Source organism: Agelaius tricolor, unplaced genomic scaffold, assembly GCF_023055355.1.
Source record: "Agelaius tricolor isolate 1412-34295 unplaced genomic scaffold, bAgeTri1.0.p SCAF_7, whole genome shotgun sequence".
NCBI lineage: Eukaryota > Metazoa > Chordata > Aves > Passeriformes > Icteridae > Agelaius > Agelaius tricolor.
This window is the reverse complement of record NW_027269267.1, coordinates 3,722,218-3,747,512: the sequence shown is the minus strand read 5'-3', so window position 1 is coordinate 3,747,512 and position 25,295 is coordinate 3,722,218. Positions and strand designations below refer to the sequence as shown.

General features: G+C 44.5%; 1 protein-coding gene across 1 annotated transcript in view; it reads right to left on the bottom strand.

The window, feature by feature from the left end:
* The window catches only part of IGSF5 (immunoglobulin superfamily member 5), a 30,847-nt gene extending 7,537 nt beyond the window's left edge, over nt 1–23,310 (bottom strand). The window contains exons 1-8 of the mRNA XM_071430154.1: nt 23,082–23,310; nt 21,010–21,203; nt 14,449–14,769; nt 12,999–13,307; nt 8,722–8,850; nt 8,208–8,232; nt 3,247–3,359; nt 1,950–2,026 (exon numbers count right to left, since the gene is read on the bottom strand). Coding sequence (XP_071286255.1) covers nt 1,950–2,026; nt 3,247–3,359; nt 8,208–8,232; nt 8,722–8,850; nt 12,999–13,307; nt 14,449–14,769; nt 21,010–21,067 — 1,032 coding nt within the window. The 5' untranslated portion in view covers nt 21,068–21,203; nt 23,082–23,310. The remainder of the gene's footprint in view (nt 1–1,949; nt 2,027–3,246; nt 3,360–8,207; nt 8,233–8,721; nt 8,851–12,998; nt 13,308–14,448; nt 14,770–21,009; nt 21,204–23,081) is intronic.
* Nucleotides 23,311–25,295: the final 1,985 nt, after the last annotated feature.

Here is a 25,295-nt window from a genome sequence, read left to right as displayed (position 1 = left end):
CCTGTGATGCATTCAAAGTTTCCCTGGCCACTTGAACTCCCAGGCCACCTAACCCAGGATTTCATGTGGAGGCTGCACCTTTCATGTCTCACATTGAATCAGGACAGTGAACCCTGATGGTCCCCACTCACATCATTTTTGTTCTCACAGTGGATGGAGCTGCCTGAGAACACCCAAATCTGATGCCTTTCAGATGTCACCAAATGCCTTAATGCCACCACCACAGTGCCCAACCAGTGCCCATGAACCATCAATGAGCACCCAGGCACTGGGAAATGCCCAAATGCATCCCAGAACCACCCAATCCCAGAGGCATCGAGGCTGGCAGAGACCTCCAGATCATCCAGTCCCATCATCAGCCATCACCACCATCACCACCCCTAAACCATGTCCCCAGGGGCCACATCCAGACACCTCCTGGGGTCAATATCCTGCCCTGAAACGTGCCCAGGGTGCTCAGCACATCCTCTCCTGGCTGTCAGAGCAGACACACATCCCACATGCATGGAAGCACAGCTTCTGTTCACTGTCCTGATTCAATGTGAGACATGAAAGGTGCAGCCTCCACATGAAATCCTGGGTTAGGTGGCCTGGGAGTTCGAGTGGCCAGGGAAACTTTGAATGCATCACAGGAACACAGCATAACATTGAAATATTTATGATTTTCAAACCAGTTCTACCTGGACAATATCAACCCTCTGTCACAGTGGCTTCTACCTGCATCAATAGCTGCACACACATGCTTGAAAAACACCAAGAGAGAATCAAGAGGTGAAAGTTATTTATAACTATTTTCCATGTGTTAGAGGAATATTTAGCAATCTAAAAATGTCTTGGTGAAGACAAACTATTTGTCTGTTTTGAACAGGGCTTCTCACTATATTGTGATGGTCCCATTTGTGTATGCAGGAGCTGATAAAAGCCCCATAATCCTGTTCACAAGCACTCCAAACTCTGTCTGAAAGTGTTGCTTGGGATTGTAGATCCACACTGATGCCTCCACTGTTTTGTGCAGACTTTTCAGCTTTCCTTTAAAAGTATTTTGTTTGACAAGTAATTCATGTCAACTATCATAACTACCAGGCACAAATGCATCAGTGTCATTGCTGTTATTTTGTACTGGTATTATGTGATCATTGTTTTAATTGTTGATTGAGTGCTTCCTAAATTTCATTGTGTGCCAAGAGAAGTTGACACACTCTGCTATGATTTATGTGCAGTGTCATCCCCAAGACAGATTTCTTCATTGTACATGTTGAAGCAGCTCTTCAGAAATAAATGAGTTATCACTGTGTTGAGGAGTGAACTCAGTACCACATCACCACCACTTTCTCAAGAGAATATTGGCAAAAAACCATCCTGGAGGTGCTAAATGGATCTTATAAAAATACGGCATAAATTAAGATTCACGTTGCTCTTGTGCTGGAAGCTAAGAGAGAGCAGCACCAGCCTTCAGAATGAGGCCACTGAGAATGGAACCAGTGGAGGAGCAAACACTGAGCCCTTCTTTTTACATTTCATCCACAAGGAAAAGGGGGCAAAGCTCTGGGGGTGCTGGGTGTTGGGTGTTTGCTTTCCCTCCCAGCTCCTACTGCTGAGACACCAAAGGTTCCAAGACCATGATTGAAACAATTTCTATAATATTGGAAAATATAGTCAGAAATGATCCACAGAAAATGCAAAATTTATTTACTCTCTCTACACTGGATTTTGTTTGGAACCTCAAACCTCACCTTCTCAGTGCCTCCATCTTAGACCCACATCTCCTTCAAGCCTGAAGGAAAACGCACTCAAGAATGCTGAGGGGACATTCCACTTACCCAATTACAGCTGTAATTGACTTCTAATTGTCTGCCTCCCCAAAATCTATGTTTGGCTCTAGCACAACACACACTCTGTGAGAAAGCAAAAAGAAAAAAAAGTCGAGATATTCAAGAAATCAGCATTACCTTTGGTACAGAGCTGATGTGCAAATTGTCATCAGGGCCAGCAAACTTGGGAAACACTGGGGGAAGAGAGGAAATTCCTGCAACAAGAATGTAAAAGATTCATGTTACTCAGTGTCCATCAGGGCAGGAATAGTACAACAACAGCTAATATTAATTATTAATTAATAATCTTAATTATTAATATTGTGAGCAAAACTAAGGCTGATTTTTTGGGCTAACATGACCAAATTTTTGTACTGAGGGAGTTTGCAGGGGTGATTTCTGTGAGGTGACACCAGGAGCTGCCCCCAGTGTCCGACAGAGGCAGTTCCAGGTGGGTCTTGCCTGAGCCATGACATTGGTGGCACCATAACTCATTTAAGGAAAGGTAAAAAAGCCCAGCACAGCAGGACCTGGGAAAGAGGAGAGAGAAAATGTGAAGGAACAATCCTGGAGACACCCAGGTCAGTGGAGAAGGGAGGTGACCAGGCATGGTCAACCCAGGACACCAACAAATATGAACAAAGCCAGTCTAGAACTCTGTAGACTCAATTTGTCCAGATCCACTTAATTTCCCTTTTACTTTTTATAACTGCTGCATTTTATAATACTACATATTCTCAAAATCTTTCCCCTGTACTTATTTCTTCACCACTTATTTGTCAGAGAGGAAAGGATGTGTGCCTGGATTGTAGACTCTGCACAATAATTTAATGCCATTAAGTGTTTGATTAAATGTTTTGAGAATAATGTGGTTAAAAAGGCAAGTGGCGGGTAACGATTTGGTGGGGATTTACATTTGCTTTTGAAGAGTCTTTGTGCTTAAGGACAAGAATTTATAATGCTAACTTAGTCATTTATCAGTAAAATAATAGTTCACTAACTGCCTTTATTCTTTCCTTATTCTCTTTCTTTCCTTTTTGTTGCTTTAAATTTGTGTGTGTGTGTGTGCGTGTCTGTGTTGCCAGTGGTGGATTTTCCTTTGTTTTCACAGGCCAACTGCAAAATATTGCCTAAATTGCTGCTCGTATGAAAATCCAGTCCTCCCACATCTGGCCCCAGAAGACAATTAGAAGAACAAAGGCATTAAAAAAACCAAACCCAGGACTAAATCTAAATTTAATTGCACAGAACTTGGGTGTTTCCACAATATTTTTGGAGGATCTTCCTCTGAAACATCAAAAATGTTCTGGAGAGGTCCAGGAAAAACACAAGTCCTTCACTAAATATTGTGAAACCTCCTAGTTTTAATTGCCTGACCTGTTGTCCAAAAGGCCCATGTTGAGAAGCAATTTCCAATTCAGCAGCTTGGACTCACCTGAGCTGTGCTCTGTGTTCCACAATTCCTCTGGAATGTATCCCAGATTTTCACTGCCACTCCTCTGCCTGTCTTCCAAACCACCTTCTTTTTTCTTCTCAGCTGAAACTTTTCTAGAAAACAAAAAAGTGTCATTAGAAGTTCTTCATGGCGGGAGAACTCTTGTTCAAGTAAATGTCTCATGTCCCAAAAAATAATATTTTTACACCTAAAAAAATGTTTAAAATTTTACACCTAAATTTTTTACACCTATTTTTTTTTTTTAGGTGTAAAACTTATTCCAAGCAATTAGCATGGAAGTATTGCCTATGGAATTCTGTTTGGAAAGTTTCCATCAGCTGCAAAGTCAAAACCTATGAAAATAAGGCAAACATTCCAAAGTGTGGACTCTGTGCCAGATCATATGTTTTGCAGAAAATTAATTTTGATCTCTGATTCTGAATTGTAGGGTATTTATGTGCCCAATAGTGGAACACCAGCCAGGTCAGTTATGACAGGTGATGGTTTTGGTGCCCAGCTGCAGACCCAAAGCGTTTCCTCTCACATCCCCACAGTCAAGGACTCATCTGTACACTCTGAAGTTAATCTTTCACTCTGAAATTTACTTTACATGAGAGAGAAATTCCTTGGTTAAAGTAACACATCTCTGAATTTGCAGAACGGTGCCCTCATAGCTGCACAGGGAGAGAATGGTGCTTTTTCACCCAAAATTCTGATGCCAGAAAAGATGCTACTATTGATCTGTTGCTACCATGGACCCATCTCCAGGACACTCCCAGATCCACTTCTGCCTGGGTTTGAGGTGTGGCAAACACAAATCCACCATGGAAACCCAGGAGTTTTTGGTGGGTGATGTAAGTCAGTGATGTTTGTGGAAACTGCTGCGTGTCCTTGTACAAAAGCTGCAGTGAGGGTCGGGCTCTGCTCCCAGGGCACAGGGACAGGAGCAGAGGGAACGGCCTCAGGCTGGGCCAGGGCAGGCTCAGCTTGGACAGCAGCAGCAATTTGCCCATGGCAAGGGAGCTCAGGCCTTGGCAGGGGCTGCCCAGGGAGCTTTGCAGTGCCCAGCCCTGCAGGTGTCCCCTGCAGGTGGCACTGAGTGCTCTGGGCTGGGGACAAGGTGCCCATGGGGCACAGCTGGGACTCAGTGACCTTGCAGGTCCTTTGGAACCTCAATGATTCCATGATCCTGTAATTCTACTTCTTTTGTATTTAGCAGGAATCACTTTGCAGGCCCCCAGAGCTTCAGAGGGTGTCACTAATGCACACACAAATCTGGTGAGCCAGCTCTCAGCTGTGGGGCTGTTTTAGGAGATAAGAAGGTTGGATACCACAAAGAGCCCTGCCATGGTTGTTTAGAAGACAAAAGCAATTGTTTAGGGCTACCACCCCCACATGTTACATGACACTGTGCTGTCTCTTTTATCTGAGCCTTAGATCCCAACAAACTCGGTGGAGTAGCCAAATAAAAAGCAGCTCCAAAAAAAAAATTAAAAAAAAGAAAAGTTGTGTGGGAGGCATAGGAAGATAGCCTGCCAAGTTAAAAATAAAGGTGGGAAATAAACCAGTGTATGTTTGGTCTCACTACTTCTTTGCTACCACAGCAGCTTCCAAAATCTGGACAAGCATCATTCTTTTTACTGCAGGGAAGTTCCCCCCAAGGAAAAAACCACTGAGCCTACAAAATCTGTGATTGTTAATAATCCTTCCTGTGATTTCAGGGTCATTGTTTTTCAAACCTTGAAATCAACACTGAATCTTCAAGTCCAAACTGGGCCTCAGAGCCTAAACTCATCCCAGTTTTTTTTTAAGTTGAAATTATAAGCAAGGTGTGTGAACACAGTGAGACAACCCATCTTTAATGGAGAAATAGTAACTTTGTAGTACTGAGAGCTAAAACCACATTTCTGCCATGAAGGTAGAATTGTTTCTGCCCAGATCAGATGAAAAGCTTTCCTTTCCTGAGGGAAAGGAAAGTTATGCTCTGTTCTGGACCTGTTCAGGTTGTCTGAAAGAAGCACAGCAGATCCACGAGAGCAAGGCCACAGACACAACACAGACCCAGCTGCTGGGCAGGTCCTTCCCTGCACCTTCAGCTGCTTTTGCCTTTGTAGGGTTGATCCTTGTGGAAGGTTTTGGGGTTCTGAACCAAATCAGAATCCATGCAATCCCTGCTGATTTAATCCTGTCCTATTTATAGAGCTGCACTTGGCAAAATGATGAATTTAGCCCCACAAAGTAAGAAATCACAAAGTTTACACGTGTGGCATGGCATAATAAGCATCATTTCCTTGGGAGAAAACAGAGGCTATCGAATTTCCTTATTTTGTTTCCCATCAATAAAGTGCTTTACAAATGGAAATCTGTCAACAGACCTGCACAAACTTTCCCCACAAAGGGCTGCTAATGAAACTGGGAATTGCTGACGTGCCAGGCAGCGGGGTGGAACATTCTGCACACTCATTAAGGGACGGGGACTTAAAACCCCACAGGCGTAGGCAGGGAATGAATTCACAATGCTGCCTAAATATAAATAATAATATTAATAACCCCACTGCCACGGCTGGCACAGATGCTGATTAAAAGGATCTTAATGCTGAGAGCCACCAGTTAATGATTTCTAAAGTTTTCCATCTCAGTGTAATAATAGAACAACAGCTTTGTGCTGAAACACATCTGAAAATCACTGGATGAGGTGCTGATACTCATCCATGGGCCAGATTTAGTAATTTATTATATTATTATTATTATTATTATTATTATTATTATTATTATTATTATTATTATTATATTATATTAATTTTTATTATAGAATAGCTTGGCTTGGAAAAAACCTTAAAGATCATCTTGTTCCAAGCAGCTTTATTCATTTTTTTAATTAAAAATCCACGGGGCAGCTTTATTAATTTTTTTCGTTTTTAAATTATTCTATAATTATATAATCATATATTCATAAATTATTCTATAATTATATAATCATATTATTATATATTGTATTAATTTTTTATTATAGAATAAAAATTTTTTTATTATAGAATAGCTTGGCTTGAAAGAAACCTTTAAGATCATCTTACTCCAAGCCCTTGCCATGGGCATGGACACCTTCCACTATCCCAGGGTGCTCCAATGAACACCCCCAGGGATAGAGAGTCACATCATCCCTGGACAACCTGTACCAGTGCCTCACAGTCAAGAATTTCTTAATATTTAATATATAATGTAATTATATTATATATTATATGTTATATATTATATATATTTTATATTTATATATTATATTTTTGTACATTCTGTATAATGATTAATATATTATATATTATATATTATATATCATATATAATAATATATATTATATATTATTATAGAATATTTAATTTCTTCCTCTTAAAATCTAATCCAAGCCTTCCCTATATATACTATATTATATATATAATGTATATTATATATAATAATATATATAATATATATAATATATATAATATAATATGTAATATATAATGTATAATATTATATATATATAATATTTATTCATATATAATATTTAATTTCTTCTTCTTAATATCCAATTGAAACCTTCCCCATATATACTATATTATAAATATATTATATATATTTATTTTAATATATATATATAAAATATATAAAATATATAATATTATATATATATATAAAAATAAAGTATTATATATAATATATACTCATATATAATATTTAATTTCTTCCTCTTAATATCCAATCGAAACCTGCCCTCTGAACCCTTTTTTCCCCGTTCATCCGGTGGAATTTGCCGGCCGCGCTCCGGCTCCCGGTGCCAGGCGCGCTGCCGGTGTGGCAGTGCCATCCTGTGGCGGCGGCGGCCATCGCCCGCCGGGCTCGGCTCCTGCCCTGCCGTCCTCCCTCCCCTGCCTTCCCCGGCACTCCTGGGGGCACAGCCGGCTCCGGGGAACTCGCCTTATCCTTCAGCTTTAACAGAGCTGGGTTTGCCCGCTCTCCGTCGCATCAGCGCTTTGGGGCTTCCGAGGGGTTTTCAGCACTGTGGGATCGGAGTTCACAGCCTGCTGCGAGCCTGGGGCTCTCCTTTCATCCCTAAATCAGTGCCCTTCCCTCGATGCTGTCCCCCATCTCTAACTCAGTGCCCTTCCCTGGATGCTGTCCCCCATCCCTAAATCAGTGCCCTTCCCTCGATGCTGTCCCCCATCCCTAAATCAGTGCCCTTCCCTCGATGCTGTCCCCCATCCCTAAATCAGTGCCCTTCCCTGGATGCTGTCCCCCATCCCTAAATCAGTGCCCTTCCCTCGATGCTGTCCCCCATCCCTAAATCAGTGCCCTTCCCTGGATGCTGTCCCCCATTCCTAAGTCAGTGTTTGTCACGGACATCTTTCATGAAAAATCTTTTTTTAGGATTTTTTTCTCTTGAGAAGCTGAGAGGCCTCAGGAACAAAATGTAACCAATGGTTATCTGCTGCTGTGGAATGCAACAGGTGCATCTGTGATTGGTCTCCTGTGGTTGTTTCTAATTAATGGCCAATCACAGTCAGCTGGCTCAGACTCTCTGTCCTAGACAGAAGCTTTGTTATCATTCTTTCTTATTCTATTCTTAGCCAGCCTTCTGATGAAATCCTTTCTTCTAATCTTTTAGTATAGTTTTAATATAATATATATCATAAAATAATAAATCAAGCCTTCTGAAATATGGAGTCAGATCCTGGTCTCTTCCCTCATCCTCAGACCCCTGTGAACACTGTCACAAGTGTCCTTCCCTGGATGATGTCCCCATCCCTAAATCAGTGCCATCCCTGGGTGCTGTCCCCCATCCCTGTGCTGTCCCACAAGCTCACACAGCTTGGCAGTTCTGGGATGATGGATGCCAGGACAAGGACACTGGCACGTCCCTCTTGCCACCCTGCAGCAGCCTCAGAGTCCAGAAAACACTGCAAGAAGTTCTCCATCATCTTATTTACCTTATTTCATTTTGATAGGTAGATCCTAAAATTGAAAAAAAAAAAAAGTGTTTAAAATGCAGGAAATTAAAATTTAAAACTTCTGTAAGTTCTCTAAGAGCATGGCCTGAGTTCCAGCTACCTCAGGAGCATCTCTCTACCCTGTCTGAAAAATTGGGCAGCCCTGTAGAGCATCTTACTTGGAAACTTGAATTGGGCACACAGCACTGAAAATATTCTTCAATAAAGAACCTTTAAATGTCTTTAAAAATCAAAACTCCCAAAAAACATGATCCCCTGGGAGTTAATGTGAAGGGCTGACACTGATGGGAATAAATCCATGAGAGAAACATGATGGTGAAATTAAGGAGGACCTTAAACAGGTCATGGTTAAGAGCAGGATCTGCCTGCTCAGTCTTCCGCTTACAGAAGTAAAATTACAGGTCTTTGTGCAGCATCAGAGCTGACACAAGAAGATTTATGCCTGATCAAAACCCCTTTTTAATGTTTAGCCCAGCTGTGAGGGTTCACTCACCTCTCCTCTTCAGGCAGCAGCGCACAGCAACCACAACAATAACGACCAGGAGAACAATGCCAAGAAATGAAAGCACAACTGCAAGTACAATAACCCACGTGCTCCTGTTGTCTTCACTGTAATAATTTTCTGTTAAATTAAAGGGAGAAACATTGGACTATCAGAGCCTCACAACATCCTTTTCAGCATGTTTGCCTTTTCTGGCAACTGCTATTAAGTGTTTGGTGAATATTTTACAAGGAGGCTGTGTTTTCCAAATGACAGACTCCATATTTATGGATGGCACCCAAGAATTTAAAATATTCCTGAATTCAAATCCTTTGTTGCAGTTGTAGCTTCTCCCACTGCTAATTCTCTTCTGAAAAGCACAGAGTTGAAACCATCAAACTTTTTATTTTATAATTATGCTGGGCATCCCAGAGTCCTTTGGAGACATTTTGGGGAAAAGTGTTAAGATTCAATTTAGGTGTTCATACTGCAAATATTGAGTGTCTTGCCTGGCTGCTCTTGTCAGTGGAGAGAAAATAGGTATTTTGGGTTACCATTAATTTGATCAAATGTGTATGTGTCCCTTTTAACAAGGTGAACTGCTTTGAAAAAAATGTCCATTTCTCCCCACAAACCACAGCAACAGTTGTAGGTGATTAGTACAGTTGGTGATCTCTAGCCTGGAAAAATTATTTTCTAATCCATTCCATCTTGGGACTTCTCTCAATGATTTCAACAAGTGTTTGATTTTGGGATGTGCTTGGTGGGACTCCTTTTCCCCACTTAAAGAGCACCAAAGAGCAAAACCAGTGAGGAACACAGAGCTACTGACCCATCTTCTCTGCAGCATGCTCACATTTAACTGATTCCTTCATCTTTGCTGTAATCTACAGGGTTAAATGAGGGGATTTAAAGATAATTCAATGTCTTGCAGAAATCAGTTGCTATGACCAAACAGCTCCCACGTGCACAGAATTTTAAAAATATCTTGCATTTAGAATTATAGAATCATGGAATAATTTGGGTTGGAATGGACCCCAAAGATCACTCAGTTCCACCCCCTGCCATGGGCAGGGACACCTTCCACCATTCCAGGTTTATTCAAGCCCTGGCCTTGGACACTTCCAGGGCTGGGGAATATTTCTCAGGCAGCTGGAGGTACAAGGAAGATGCCAGTTCTGCTTGTCACATCATCCTGCCCCTTGGTTTGACCAAATATTCCAGAAGCACCTCACATTTGGTTTCCCTTTGGAAAGCAGCCCCCAAACACTTTGACAGCTGTTAGAAACAATCTTCCAATCCAAATTACAGGTGTGAGGCACGTGCAGATTTGGCACAGTCCCGTCCCATGGGTCTGCGATTGCCTTTTCCTCATCTGAGGTCCCAATTAACAACTCCATGGCCACACTTGGCTGTCAGCCTCTGGAAAAGGCTCCACAGGAATGAGGGTGACTGGGAGCTGCTCAAGGACAGGGCAATTGATGAAATTCCCTGGTGTGGGAACCAGGTTTACCTGTGGCAGGGAATAAACTAAATCCTTTCTATCTACAAATTTTCCTGGGTGCATGTTTGGGGTTTGGAGGTTTCAGACTCAAAAGACACACTACCAAAACCTCCTACAAAGCTTGAACCTCTGCCAGGAACCTGCATTCTTCAAAGCTCAGGTCACTATCATTAAGCAATTTGTTCCAGTCTTCTCTAATCCTAATGCTCAACCAGCATGTTTGGAATTTCTTCTATTAGGAAAAAAAAAAAAAGCACTCAGCTTTACTGAAAAAAAAAAAAACAAAACAGGATTTACTGCTGAAAATTAGCAGTAAATCCTGTAGGCTGCCATCAATTGATGATAAACTTGTTCATAGTATTTTTATCTAGAAGTACTGCAACAGATATCTACATTTTAGTACATTTTGTTCCATAGAGATGCCACGGTGATTTCAAGATGACTAAAATATGAATGACATCTATTTAGCTAGAGGGGAAAGCTTAACCCTGGTGAGAAGGGAGGAGCTAAACACACCTGCAGCAGCCCATTCCTGCAGGCTGGCTGCCACACCAGGATGTTTCACTCCCTGCCAGGGTCAGGTTATCTCCAAGAGATTTATGGAGCTGAAGCCAGAAGGACAGGGTACAACACAAACACTCCCAGAGCTTCAGCATTTTTGTGTCTCTGCAGTTTTGGAGGATGCAGAAAGAAACTGGAGCTGGGTGTGAATGAGGAGCTGCCAGGTGAACACACAAGCAGGGCTGCAAGGGAGGGGCGCGAAGGGAGTGGAGGAGTTAAATCCCTTTGAGTCCCTTAGGAAATCCAAACCAAGCTCCATGGAGGGTTTAGTGTGGACAGAGCCACTTCTCATTCCACAGGGCCCATCCTCTGCTGCCATCCCCACCTCTGGCTCCTCCCTTAGCTGTCTAAACATTGACAAAGTGTCTGCAGAAAAGGGGATTTTCCCAGGCGGGTGCTGGTGACCAGTGAGGAATGAGGGACTGGAAAAACCTGCGCGTGGCTCCTTGGACGCTTTGGAGCTTTCAGGCTGAGCTCAAAAGCAAAGGACATCCAGGCTCATGGGAGACTCTCTGCCCTCAACTTCTGCAGGTCCAAAAGCCTGCAGGAATTCAACACCAAAACCAAAGACAGCTTGGACCCAGCTAAGGAACTGCCCCATGGATCCCATTCCAAGTAACAGCTCTGTGAATGCATCTGCTGGGATAATTCTGTAGGAGTTCCCAAATTTCAGGCACAGCCAAACACCCCTGTAGGGAAGAGTGAATGACATGAAAATGCATCATTTTGTATGGAAAGACTGACCCAGAGGTGCAGGAAGGAGGGACATTCCCTCCCCATGTGGCCAGAGAGGGCCCAGGTTTTCTGCAGTTCTTGTATTGCTTGAGAGGAACAAGGAGGAATTTGATTCCCCCAGCTTTTAAGTGAAGGGGAAAATTGAAATTTCAGCAGTTTTGGGAAGGATTTTCTTACATGTTTGAAGCTGGTTGTGCTCTTTCCCAAGAGCCAGCTAAGGCTGAGCCCATGTATGAAAACTGGGACAAGCTCTTAGATTCTGAGTGTGATATATACATTATAGACCTTCCTGTGTCATAAATGCTTTTATTTCATCCTGATCATTTAAAGACTTCAGATTCTCCTATCCTGTCAAATTTTGAGTGCCTGCTGCTGCTGCACAATGGTATTTCCAAGGAGAAATGAATGATGGTCCTGTACAATCACTAATCATACACTAATAGTGCTTCATGACATCTCTTTTTCTCCTCTTCTGATTTGCAGGGAGTAGCTATGGAAACATCGCAAATTGAGTGGGCAGGGGAATTTATTAATTTCCTCAGGATAGTCCTATTTTGCTTAGTCAGTAATTAAGATCAATGTGACTACAAAAGGCCATATTAGGGATGGTAAAATGACCTTTTCCAACTGCATTACCAAGCAAGCACTTCTGAAAAAGGCCTGCTAATAATGATTCATATTGGAAACAAAGGGCACAGCTACTCAATCTTCTCAGTTGTTTATGTGTCAAAATGTCTGTACCAAACCCCTCATTGGTACCCTGTAAGGATATTTTGTGTGTGCCTTGTTCACCCATTGCAGAAGAAGAATCAGTTCATCAAGAGAAGCTGTCACCATGATTACAGCCTTAGCAAAAATATTTAGAGTTATCAAAGGCCTTGCTAACTGCTCTGGAGAGATTTGCATGACATCCCACTTTGGATTAAAGCAACTTTGAATTTCTTTAAGTGAAAGCCAGTAAAAAGCAACCTAATGCCCAAAAAATTCATATATGTTGGGACAGAATTTATTCTGGGTAGTGTGCAGAAACTGGGAAGGTTTTTTTCCCAAATCAGGGTTAAAACTTGTATTGGATATTACAGAGAACAATTTCACACGAGGGTTTGGCTTTGTAAGAAATTAAGTTAATATGGCTGGCATGCTCTGATCAAGGATATTTAAGATCTAAATTCAATTCCTTGGGTGTTTTCTTGGTCAAGGAGCAAAGACTGGTTTTCCTAGCAGTGAATCCACAGGAGTCAGAGGCAGGTATTTGTCAGAGGCTTTGTCCTGCTCAGTTCTGCCTTGGGCTTCATGGTTCATTAGACTGCTAAAAGTACATTTAACCCTACCTATACATCATGCTGTGACTCCTGGCCCTGAATCCCACACCCCAGAGGATTTCATTGGCAAATAAACAACTTTCTAAAGCAAAACCAAGCAGAACAAAACGCACAACCCTGAGCACGGGTGGTACAGGACGGGAAAAGCACAGCAAACATTCACTTACCCGTGGCAGAGTTGTCAAAAATAAGAGTTACAGTTGCATTCTGAGGGCTGGGGAGTGCTTCTATGTCAGCTAAACAAGTCAAAACCTCAGTGTCCCTCGGAGTCAGAGTTAAGGTGCTCAGGGCATTGTGGAGGCCATGAGATCCTGGGCTTTGCTGGGTAACATAGCTCGATTTATCAACCAAAGAGTCATTTGTCATCCAGGCAATGTCTGGAGCTGGAGCCCATCCTAAGGCTTCACAAACAATCTCAATTGTTTGGTTGTCTTTTACTGTTAAGGTGCTATTTTTGATGAGTAAAGATCCATTAACTGTGGGAGGGAAAAGATGTTTTTGTTCCTTCAGAACGTTTCGCTGCATTGCTTTCCTGCTGGTGGCTTTTAAATCTTATCTCGCTACCCAGAAATAGCTATGCCTTGAGATATGAAGTGGAAAACAATTATTAATACAGATCTACCATATGCATGATGGAAACATGCAGATACTTCAGCTACACGGGCCCATTACCCAATAGGTTAAAGCACAAGTCTCAACTTTCAGTACCTTTCCAATAAAAAGCAGGAAATTGCACTTTTTGGACATCTTGACACATATCCAGCTGGAGGACAACATAGTGAAATAACAGTGTTTCTCTCTACGTTTTAAATATGCTCAGGTCATCTAAGAAGAGGTTTACAGGTAGGTGATGAGATGTCATCACTGCACCAAGCCCCTCCTTGACAAATGGATGGTGCCTGGTGCTGAGATCCTGCTTTCCTGGCTGCAGGATGATAAGGAACAAGAGATGGAGCAGGAAAAAACAGGGGCAGTTATAACCTCTGCTATTGGCACCCCACATGTGACTCTAAAACCCTCTCAGTAAAATGAGGGCGAGGAGGGCAGGAGGCAAAGGATGGGAAATGGGAGCATGTGCTCCTTCCCAGGGATAACCTGAGCAATTCCTCAGAGGATTCCCTTAAGTGCAGCACAATAAAACAGCTTTTTGCTGGTGGCTATGATGCCTCAGGTTTGAACTTTTCTATTTTTCAGATTCTGTGCTGCTTTAGTGTGTGGGGCTGGGCTTCATATTATGGGATGGTGAGCTCTGTGCACAGAGCAGGGAGACAAAACAATTCCTGCTCCAGCTGGGCACCAAGGACAAATGATCCAAATCTCAGCCCCAGAGCACAAACCCCGTGGGCTGGAGAGAGAAAAACAAGCAGGGTGGGACTGCAGGGGCTAAAGCTGGAATGGGACAATGAACTGCAAGATGCAAATGGAGCAGAACTGATCCCAGGGAGAGACCCCGTGCCCGGCCGTGCATTTTGGGGCCATTTTGGTTCATCTTGGGTGCAGCCCTGGCTGGGCTCTGGTGCTGCCCAAGGTGCATCCATGGAGGCCTTTGAATAAATCCCTGCTTTATTCTGTAACTCTGCTCTAGGTCAGCCTGCCCAAGGCATCAGCCATACACACCTTGAACAGAGAGAAAGGCAAAGTTGTTCTGGCTGGGTTGCTGGATGCTGCACTCAATCCTGCCAGAGTCACTCAGCTGGGTGTTGTGGATGATCAGCTCCGAGGTGAACTCATCCCCAGTGCTGTAGTTCCTGGAGGTGAAGCGTTCCGTGGTCTCCACAGAGCCCTGGGAGCTGAGGACAGTGAGGACAGGGCTGCCCTGGGAGAGCCAGATGAGGACTTTCCATCCTGCAGACACCGTGCAGTTGAACCTGGCCTCTGAGCCAGCCAGCACTGTGGCGTTCTCAGGGCCTTTTGTGATGGAGTAACAAAAGCCCAGACCTGTGAGGGAACCAAAAGCAGTCCATAAACACATATACAACACCAGCAGAGGTGGTTGGATAGTGTCAAACATCTTAAGCAGTTCAGAGATGGAGGTGTGCAATCTATTCTTTCAGATCCTGCTTAGATTAAGTGTTTTTTTTAAAAATGCCTTTAATTATTTCGTCTCCTTCTCCCACTCCAAAATCACCTGTTTCTCTTCAGTAATTTACTGACTACCATTTTGCTGACAGAAAAAATCCCACTTTTAAGTAGGAAAATACATGAGTTGCCCACACTTTTAATAATTAAAGGAGTGTGTAACTAGTTCCTTTTCCATATCTTGGATTGCCACTGACTTTTTGCAGCCCCATCATTTATCCTTCCGTGCTCCTTCCCCTGTTCCTCAATTATTCATCACATACATTGTGATGTACTTTTTCTAAAGCCTTCCTCAGGCTTTCTGATATCCAAGGTGTGCTTAAACTCATTAGTTTTAACTCCCTGAAAGGCAGTGTGAATTCTGGCCAGTATTTTTCAGAGCTGAAAGCTCCTAACGAAGTCGCTTTGTTTTCCTTTCCTCCTCATAGACCCAGGGCCTCCCATTGCCAACTCCACCAACTGCACAGGAATATTTTGAGTCCCAGCAAGGACATTTCCCTCCTGCAGACCCAACAGTCGTGCCAGGGGGATCTGCCTCCCCAGGGAACAATCCTGCTGTGGTGCCCCAATGCTCCCAGCTGGGCTCTGCATGATGGCAGCAATTAGACACTGCAGTCCATGGCAGCCTAATTAAAACCTCACGCCAGCAAATTTGGCCTGAGAATAAAGTCTTCAATTGTGTTCCAGGAGAAAGGAAGCCTGAAATGGTCATCACTCCCTTGCTAAGAGTATTCCGGGCAATGAAGTAATTTTTAAGGGTTTTGTTCACACCAAGTTTGTTTTTAGGTAATTTATTCATTAATGGATTAGCTATAAATTATTGAAAGAAAAAATTATTTCAGGCAGCAGCTGATGTGAGAAGGACACACTGTATTTTTCACACAACAGGGGTGTTTGGTGTTTGCATAAATGGAACCAGAGCCCAGTCTCAGTGAGGACATTGCAACCAGTGCCTCAGTGAGCTGCTCCCAGGACTGGGGTCTGGAACCTCATTGCTCCATTGCCCAGAGCCTTTTGCAGTTCCCAGCTGTCACCATGATATTTTCTGAAAAATCCCTTTGCCAGGATTTCTTCTCCTGGGAAGATGAGAAGCCCCAACTTCTCCATGCTTTGCTCCTCTGGAATGTGATTTGGAGATTGTTTATCCAAACATGTGAATTGTTTTTAATTAATGACCAATCACCATCAGCTGTGTCAGACTCTGAAGAGTCAGTCACAGGTTTTTATTATTCATTCCTGTTAAGCCTTTGGATGTATTCTTTCTCTTTCTTTAGTATAGTTTTATTATAGTATTAATATAATATAATATAATATAATATAATATAATATAATATAATATATTTACATAATATATTTTATATATTTATATAATATATTCTATAATATATATTTTAGATATAAAATATATATTGTAAAATATTATATAGTATAAATTGTATTTTATTATAAAATATTATATATTTATATATTATGAAATATATAATATATTTTATTTTGTATAAATCTATTCATATAATATGTATAAATATATATTATATATAATTTTTATAAAATATAATATAATATAATATAATATAATAATAAATCAGCCTTCTGAGAACATGGAGTCAAGATTCTCATCTCTCACCTCGTGCTGGGGACCACACCCAGCCCACATTTAACCACTGTACATCCAACCAGGCTGGTGCCAGGAATTGTTCTTTAATATAAATATCTCCTCTCTTTCCTCCCACCTGCTGCAAGCATTTACAGACTTCTTTGTTTTGCAGGATTGTGCAAACCTTGCTCTCCCTGGCTCTGTGTATGGCTGACTCTGATTTCTGTCATGTTTACAAAAACCTTCATAAAAATTTTCCACCTTCCTGGGTTATGTTACCTCTGCCATGCACCTCAGTCTGCAGAGTATATCTGTGTGTGAGCAACAAAACATTAAACGAAAAGCAAACTTTACCTACTGTGATAATTAATAAAGCCAGATAAGATTAAGTAAATCATATTTCTGTTCAAATTAAAACTTACCCACTCTTCCCCTCTTAATGCAAACTGTTCTCTGTGCACTTGGAATTTATTTCTATGCCTGTGCAAACACTCTGCTTTTTCAAGGAGCTGTGATCTGCCAGGGCTCTGAATAAATGGTTCAACTTTCAGGACAATCCTTGCTGTTAATTAATCTTTGAAATTTATCCCTAAACAGGAATAATCAGTGATCACTGGCTCTAAAAATAATTGGCTATGTTGCTTTTGCTTTCTTTAGTGCAGTGTAGGCAGGCAGGTATGAGTTAATCATTTATCTGTGATAATTATTTTTTATCGGTCCATAGGTAAGGAAGGATATACATCTTCCAGCAACCATGTCTGCTGGAGCAATAAATGACATTTCCCTGACTGCTGCCCCATGGGGAAAGGTCCCTGAGCCCTGCATGGGGATCCTTTGGGAGGCAGAAGGGCTGAGGAGTGGGACACAACCTCTCCTCCATTTAGCTCCTGGCCCATCAAGGAGTTTCATCAGCTTTCTCCACCTGTGGCCTGCATGGTTTCGGTGATTTCTCCTTTGCCTCTTTATCTTCTTGCTTTTATTGTTTGTTCTGCACGTGGAGTCCTGAACCAACAGCATGTTCCATTGTCCAACCCGTGCACAAACAGTGACAAAGTCACCTGTGTGAGGTCACAGAGGACGTTCATGGCACAAATGGGATCTAAACCCAGCTACCAATGCCTCCAGCCAGTGCTGGACCTTGCCTCATGCACTGGGGAGAAAAAGTGTTAGTGCTGCTTTCATTTGCATCCTGCTTCAAAAATACCTTGCAGATGGCTGCTTTTAAACAAATTAAGGGCTAGATTTTCATTGCACTTTACAGGAATTACATGTTCAGCTTTTAACAGCTGCTTTAACATCTGCTTCCCCCCACTCCAGCAGGGAGACATCCCACCCAGGCGAAGAGCAGGGAAATGCTGGGCTGAGTGAGGGCACCTTCTCTGAGGCACATCACTAAATGTTTACAGAGCACTCAGCAGGGGTGAAAATTTGCTGAAATGAAGTGTTTCTGGTGTCCCAGGTGCCTCCCAGCAACGCACACAGCACAAACCAACTCCTTTGTGAGCTGGGGTTTTCCCTCCTGTGCCGCACAAATTCACCGTCACACCACTGCAGGTCGTGAAGAAATGGAAATGCATCTTGTGCAGGATGATGCCTGCACTGAGGGAAACTCATTTGCCAAAGAGCCACCCTTGCCCATCATCAGCAATGTTTTTTATTCAACACTTGGATGAACCCCAAAGGCCCACAGTTCAACACTGGATTTTCAACAACAAGGGCATTGAGACCTGGCTACCTTCTCTTCCTTGCCCCCTCTCCTCTGCTGGCTCTGCCTTTCTTCTTTTGTCAGTGACCTATTTGGATGCAGCACAGGGAAGGACAGGATGAGCTTATCCTTTTGCCATAATGATTCCTCTTTTTTTCAGCCTCATTATCGTATTTCAAAATAATCTCCCCCTCTCCACCCATATTGCCCTTCCACAAACACTGGTTTTCATCCTTCATTTTTTGTATCCAATATCTGTCTTTCTCCCTTCCCTCTTTGCTCTTTCTGTTTGAATTTCTATATATTTTTTTTTCCTTCCAGTCTCTTTGAAATTCCTTTTCCTTTTCACTTTTTCTTCATTCTCCTGCTCATCCCACCTTGCCTTCTACTACCTCCCCTTCCTCACCACTGGCCCACTGCTCCAGCCACAGCTCTGCTATCACAGCTGTTGAATACACAACAATAAATAAATAAATAAATAAATAAGTAAATGAGCAGCTCGAGTTTGTCTCAAAACCCAACAGCCCTGCAGCTGAGCTTTTTGAAAACCAAAGTAGGTTAGAGCTTGTCAAAGCCTGCAGCGAGGCACTGGCTTGTTCACTTGTGTTAACAAGGATTTTTAAATGCTTACAGGATGTTTCTGTCAAGTAATACCAGACTCCTGATGCTCAGCAAGTCTTTATTTCCTCCCACCTGCACACAAACCTCTCCACAGCCCCCAGGCTTGTCTTCATCTCTCCTCTCACTCAATGTTTGACTGGCAGTCCCCAGTGCCCAAAAAAAAAGATCCAGGGATTTCCTGAGCCAAAAATTGCTTTTTTGTGGTATTTTCTGGGGTCTCCATCATTGGAAGGAAATGATGAATCTGACTCCATGTTCTTAGAAGGATATTATATTATATTATATTATATTATATTATATTATATTATATTATATTATATTATATCTATACTAAAGAATAGAGAAAGGATACAGACAGAAGGCTTAACAAGATCCTAATTAAAAACTCCTGACTCTCTCCTCAGAGTCCAACACAGCCTGACCATGACTGGTCATTAAGTAAAAAGAATTCACAGGTTGGGTAAACAATCTCCAAACCACATTCCAAAGCAGCAAAACACAGGAGAAGCAAATGAGATAATTATTGTTTTCCTTTTTCTCTGAGGCTTCTCAGCTTCCCAGGAGAAGAAATCCTGGTGAAGGGATTTTTCAGAAAATATGATGGTGACACTTCTGCACCTATGGCTCTACCCTTTATGATATTTGTTTCTGGGTTTTTTCAGCCTGTTTATAATTTGATATCCCCCACAGCCAGTGACCATGAGCTTTACAATTTAATTACATGCTCTGAGAAAAGAACAGGCTTTGGTTAGCCCTAAATCTGATACTTTTAGTGGTTACCACAAATTCATTTTGTTATGAGAAATTGTGGATAATCATTTCACCATTCACTTCCATCTAATTAATCATTTTAATACATTTTTACCATTTATTTTTCTTCACAAGCAGGGAAAAGATACCCCAGTCTAATGAAGCCTCCTCATCCTTCCCTCCTAGACAAGAGGGGCTTTGAATGCCCCATCCTGGAAGTGTTCAGGGCTGATGGAGCACTAAAGAACCTGGTCTGGTGCAAGGTGCCCCTGCCATGGCAGGGAAGTGGAAACTGGAAGATTTTTAAGGTCCTTTCCAACCCTCCTATGATTCTTTGTTGTCTACCTTAGAACAGCTCCATCACACTTGGTAGCTTTCTCAGACCTGTCCTGTTTGTGATGGAAGGGTTAACAAAACAGCCAATATCTGAGATGAAACCTTTCTGGGGATTTACATCATGCCAGGTTTCATTTTATCTGCCCTTGCTGAAGACATGAAATGGTGAAATTTTCTCTCTTTTTCAGCAATTTACTCTCTTTCCAAGACATCTATTATTTTCTCCACTCGACACTGCATTTGAGAGATGCTTTGCATTAAATGCTTTCTGTGCCTTTCTTACTTTCTCATCTGACATCGTGACATTTTCTGGCAAATCTTCCCCGTCTCTTTTTGGATTTGGCTGCCCTAAGTAATTCTGCACTGCTTGCAAAGTCTGCCACCTCACAGCTCCTCCTCTTCACCAGGTTCTTCAAGAGCTTGTTGAGCACCACACATCCCTGTGCAGCTCCCCTGCTCAGAACACTCACTGTTTATTCCTGCATTGTGTTTCCTTTCACTATTAATCCATGACAACACCTTTCCCCTCATCCCACTGCAGCTCATTCCTGTCAGAGCCTCTTAAAACTCCAGCTAGACTGTAATTAAAAAAAAAAAAATCAGCCTTGTCTTTGTTACCCAACTAGTCACTTAATATTCACTTTTCCTCTAAAGCTTTGCCACAAAGACACTTTTAATCTGAACTGACTTTGAGACTCAGGCATGTGAAGTGTGAATTGGTGGTAAACCAGCAATGTGAGAATTTGCATTTACTTCTGGAAGTAAAAACCAGCTGCTGGTACTGAGGTTTCCACAGATGCACCCTCAAAAGCAGTCCCAATCAGGAGGAAGAGAAAAACGAGGAAACTGAAAGAGGGCAGCCCTCCCACCTCCTCCCCACCCCACACTCTGCTCAGCCCTTCACCCTCAAGCACACTTTAGATGGTTCAGGCTTGAAACACAAACATCTCCTTCCAAGCAGTTGAAATAATCCCGCTCTGTGGCTGAGTGCTCAGCCTGAGCTCGTCCCCAAGGCCATTTTCACCACCTGGAATGAGTGCCCACATCTTGTCCACGCTGGTTCATCCCAGGGGTCACCAACAGGTCCTACCTGGCAGCCAGGCCGTCAGGATGAGGGGGAGCAAAATGCATTTCTGGAAGCTCTCCATGGAGCATTCTCTCCTGCTCCCTGAGGCAGGAAGCCACCAGTGGTCACTGCATGCTTGAGGAGGAGCTGAAGGACAGAACTCCTGGAGAAACTCGGGAATGAGCTTGGGTCCTGTCACAGGGGTGACTTCGTGCGACCTGTTCCACCAACAAGGGGAAAAGGTTAAATGAGGGAGGGTTTGGAAGCAGAGCAGAACCTTTCCTCAAATAATTGTTTTTAAAGACACAGAGGACGTTTTCTTTTCAGCAGAGAAACCTCCTCCTGCAGATCTCCCATTCCTCAGCACTGACAGGGCCAGGGCAGCTCCAGCTGCATCATTAACGTTACTCCTGAGCAACTGGGGAAAATAATTCTCTGAGCTGCTGCACTTGTGAGGATGAGAAGCATCAAACCTCCCCCAGCTGCCCAGACTGAGCCCTCAGAAAGGCTGAGAGTGCAAAAAAAGGTGCCCAGAGTTATTCCTCAGAACCTGAGAGTGCCTCCTATACCCCACAATAAACCACCTGCAGCTCTCCACTGTGGTCAGAAATAATGCACAGATTCTGGGTGTGAGACACCACCTTACTCGCATATTTTCTGCTTTTTCAGTGTTTGTGATTCACTTGTGAGATATTCTCCTCCTCCCCCTCAAAATATGTGGGAGAGGCTTTGACTGGGCTTTGTTTACCAATTCCTCATCTGGGCCACTGAAGCTTGCCTTTGTGAAAGGGACCTGGGCCAGAGGATGTGGTTTTGTGGCCAGACCAAATTTCTTGTCAGGAAAGTGACTTTCTGACTCCTGGGGTGCTCTTTGTGGCAGCTCTGTGCAGTGCATGAGAATTGAGTGTCACCACAGGGACACCCTGGGTTTCCTGCAGCACCAGGAGGTACCAGAGCTTCGTTCCCTGCTGGAATCTGGCAGGCTCAGCTTTCATTTTCATCCACATTTTCCCATTTTTCAAGCTTTCATTTTCATCCACATTTTCCCATTTTTCAAGCTTTCAGTTTACCCTGGGAACCTACAGGACAGCCCTGTCAACTTAATCAACATTTTCAGCCAAACCTGCGGGTTGGTTTCTTCACCTCTTTGTTCAAAGGCTGGTTCAGGTTTTCCTGGTGTGTTTTAAAAGGTTTGGGGTCTTTTTTGTCTCCGTATTTTCTGTGTGGAGGAGTCCCCAGCAGGCAGGTGGGGAGGGAGGGGCACTGTGCAGAGCCTGGAGGGATTTCTCTGTGCTCTGTCACTGTCACAGCTCTTGGCTGTCACACACAAACCAGTCAGGATTACAGGAGCTGGCATCATCTGTCACACCAAGTGAAACAGCCCGAGTAAAGCATCAGGAAACAAATCCAGAACACAGGGCTGGGTCCTTTTCCAGGAAGCTGTGACACCAAGCAGGATTTCCAAGCAGAACAGCAGCCTTCATACCCCCCCTGACAAATCCAAAGCAATCTGAGCTGGGCAAAGTTTTACACGGTGAAGAATAAACTGGCAAGAACATTGTGCCAAATCCAGGACAAAAATCAGTAAACAGCTTGGGGTGAAGCAGAGCAAGGCAGCAAAGGAGGGATCTATAATATTTTCTTTTACTTGGTTTCAAAATGGACTTTAAAAGGGCTGGGAAATATTATCTGATCCCCAGATGAAACAGGATATTTTGGCTGAGGATGAATTAAATGCCTGGGTTTGTTTTGGGCTGCTTTTCCCCTCCTCTGCCGGTGCATGGGTGACTCAGGTTGCCAGTGCTGCTCTGAGCCTGCTCCCTCCCTCACCCACGACACAGGCAGGGAATAATCACAATAATTATCCCCTCCAGGAACGGCAGCTGGACCCAGAGAGGGGCTCAGAGGCTTTGGGCACCCCACGACAGCCACCAACCCCAAATGCCAGGAAGCAGAACAGCAGACAGAGCCAGGACCCACTCCAGCCAGCCCAGGGCAGGCTCCCTGCTGAGGCAGGAGCAGGGCAAAGGGCTAAAAGGGCTGAATTCTCTTCCATCCCCGGCCCTGTCAGCCGGGAAGCAAATCCAGGGCTTTACCTGGATCACATCCCTGGCGCTGAGCTCTGCCACCGCTTCCCTCTGACGACAGCTCCGGCTCACGCTGCCCTCGCAGGGGCTGGAGGGGATCCAGGTGAGGATCCGGGGCCAGCCCGCACCTGCTGTCCCAGGAAACGTCCCGCAGGTGTTGGGGACACTGTCTGCGAGGGAAGGGAGGCTGCTCCGAGCTGTCCGAGCAGGCCGTGCCTGGCACTGTGACACGCAGGGATGGCCTCTGCCTTCCTCCGCCCTGTGCCTGTCAATGTTTAACCGGCCCGGAGGAAGTGACACGGCCGGTGACACACGGAGCCAACCCTGCACGGTGACACACGGAGCGAATTGTTATTCCGCACGGTGACACACGGAGCCAACAATTCCGCATGGTGACACACAGAGCCAACAATTCCGCATGGTGACACACGGAGCCAACAATTCCGCACGGTGACACACGGAGCGAACTGAGCCAGCCCCGCACGGTGACACACGGAGCCACCACTCCATGGTGACACACGGAGCGAACCCTGCACAGTGACACACGGAGCGAACTGAGCTCCGCACGGTGACATATGGAGCCAGCCCGGCACGGTGACACACGGAGCCGGCTTCACACGGTGACACACAGAGCCAACAGCCCCGCACGGTGACACGCGGAGGTGGCTTTGCATGGTGACACACGGAGCGAGCCCCGCATGGTGACACACGGAGCCAGCTCTGCATGGTGACACATGGAGTGAACCCCGCACGGTGACACACAGGGCTGGCTCCGCACAGTGACACACAGAGTCAGCCCCGCACGGTGACACACGGAGCGAACCCTGCACGGTGACACATGGAGCTGGCTCCACACGGTGACACGTGGAGCGAACTGAGCCCCGCATGGTGACACATGGAGCCAACTCAACCATGCACCGTGACACACGGAGCGAACAACCCCGCACGGTGACACACGGAGCCACCACTCCATGGTGACACACGGAGTGAACTCAACCCCGCACGGTGACACACGGAGCCACCACTCCATGGTGACACACGGAGTGAGCCCCACACGGTGACACACGGAGCGAACTCAACCCTGCACGGTGACACACGGAGCGAGCTCGGCATGGTGACACACAGAGTGAACCCCTCACGGTGACACATGGAGCTGGCTCCACAAGGTGACACACAGAGTCAGCCCCACACGGTGACACACAGAGTGAGCTCTGTATGGTGACACACGGAGCGAACCCCGCACGGTGACACACGGAGCTGGCTCCACACGGTGACACATGGAGCACCGTGGGACAGCTGGATCAGACACAGGCACAGCTGGGGACAGCGCTCAGGGCGGCCTGGGAGGCAACCGGCACAGGACAGGGTTGGCCTGGGACAGGTGACCCTGTCACAGTGACACACGTAAGAGCCATAGTGCCAATTTCCCGTTACACTGACACAGGTGAGCCCCATGGTGCCAATTTCCCCTGTCACAGTGACACAAGTGAGAGCCATGGTACCAATTTCCTGTTACAGTGACACAGGTGAGCCCCATGGTACCAATTTCCCCTGTCACAGTGACACAGGTGAGTGTCATGGTGCCAATTTTCCCTGTTACAGTGACACAAGTGAGCACCATGGTCTCTGGAATGGGTCTTCTGTTACAGTGACACAGGTGAGTGTGATGGTGCCTGGGACAGGTATCCCCTGTCACAGTGACACACGTAAGAGCCATGGTGCCAACTTACCCTGTTACAGGGACACAAGTGAGAACCATGGTGCCTGGCATGGGTGTCCCCTGTTACAGTGACACAGGTGAGAGCAATGATGCCAATTTCCCCCATTATAATGACCCAGGTGAGAGCAATGATTCCAATTTCCCCCGTTATAATGACACAGGTGTGTGCAGTGGTGCTGATGTCCCCTGTTACAATGGCACAGGTGAGTGGGATGTGCCTGTGTTACAATGGCACAGGTGAGCATGATGTGCCTGTGTTACAATGGCACAGGTGAGTGGGATGTGCCTGTGTTACAATGGCACAGGTGAGCGGGATGTGCCTGTGTTACAATGGCACAGGTGAGCGGGATGTGCCTGTGTTACAATGGCACAGGTGAGTGGGATGAGGCTGGAGCACATCCCTCTGTTAAAATGCCCCAGGCAGGGTGGCAGGGAGTGCCTGTGCCAGCCATGGCCCTGCCAGTGGTCACTGTCACCCCAGCTGGGGTAGCTGAGCTTCACCA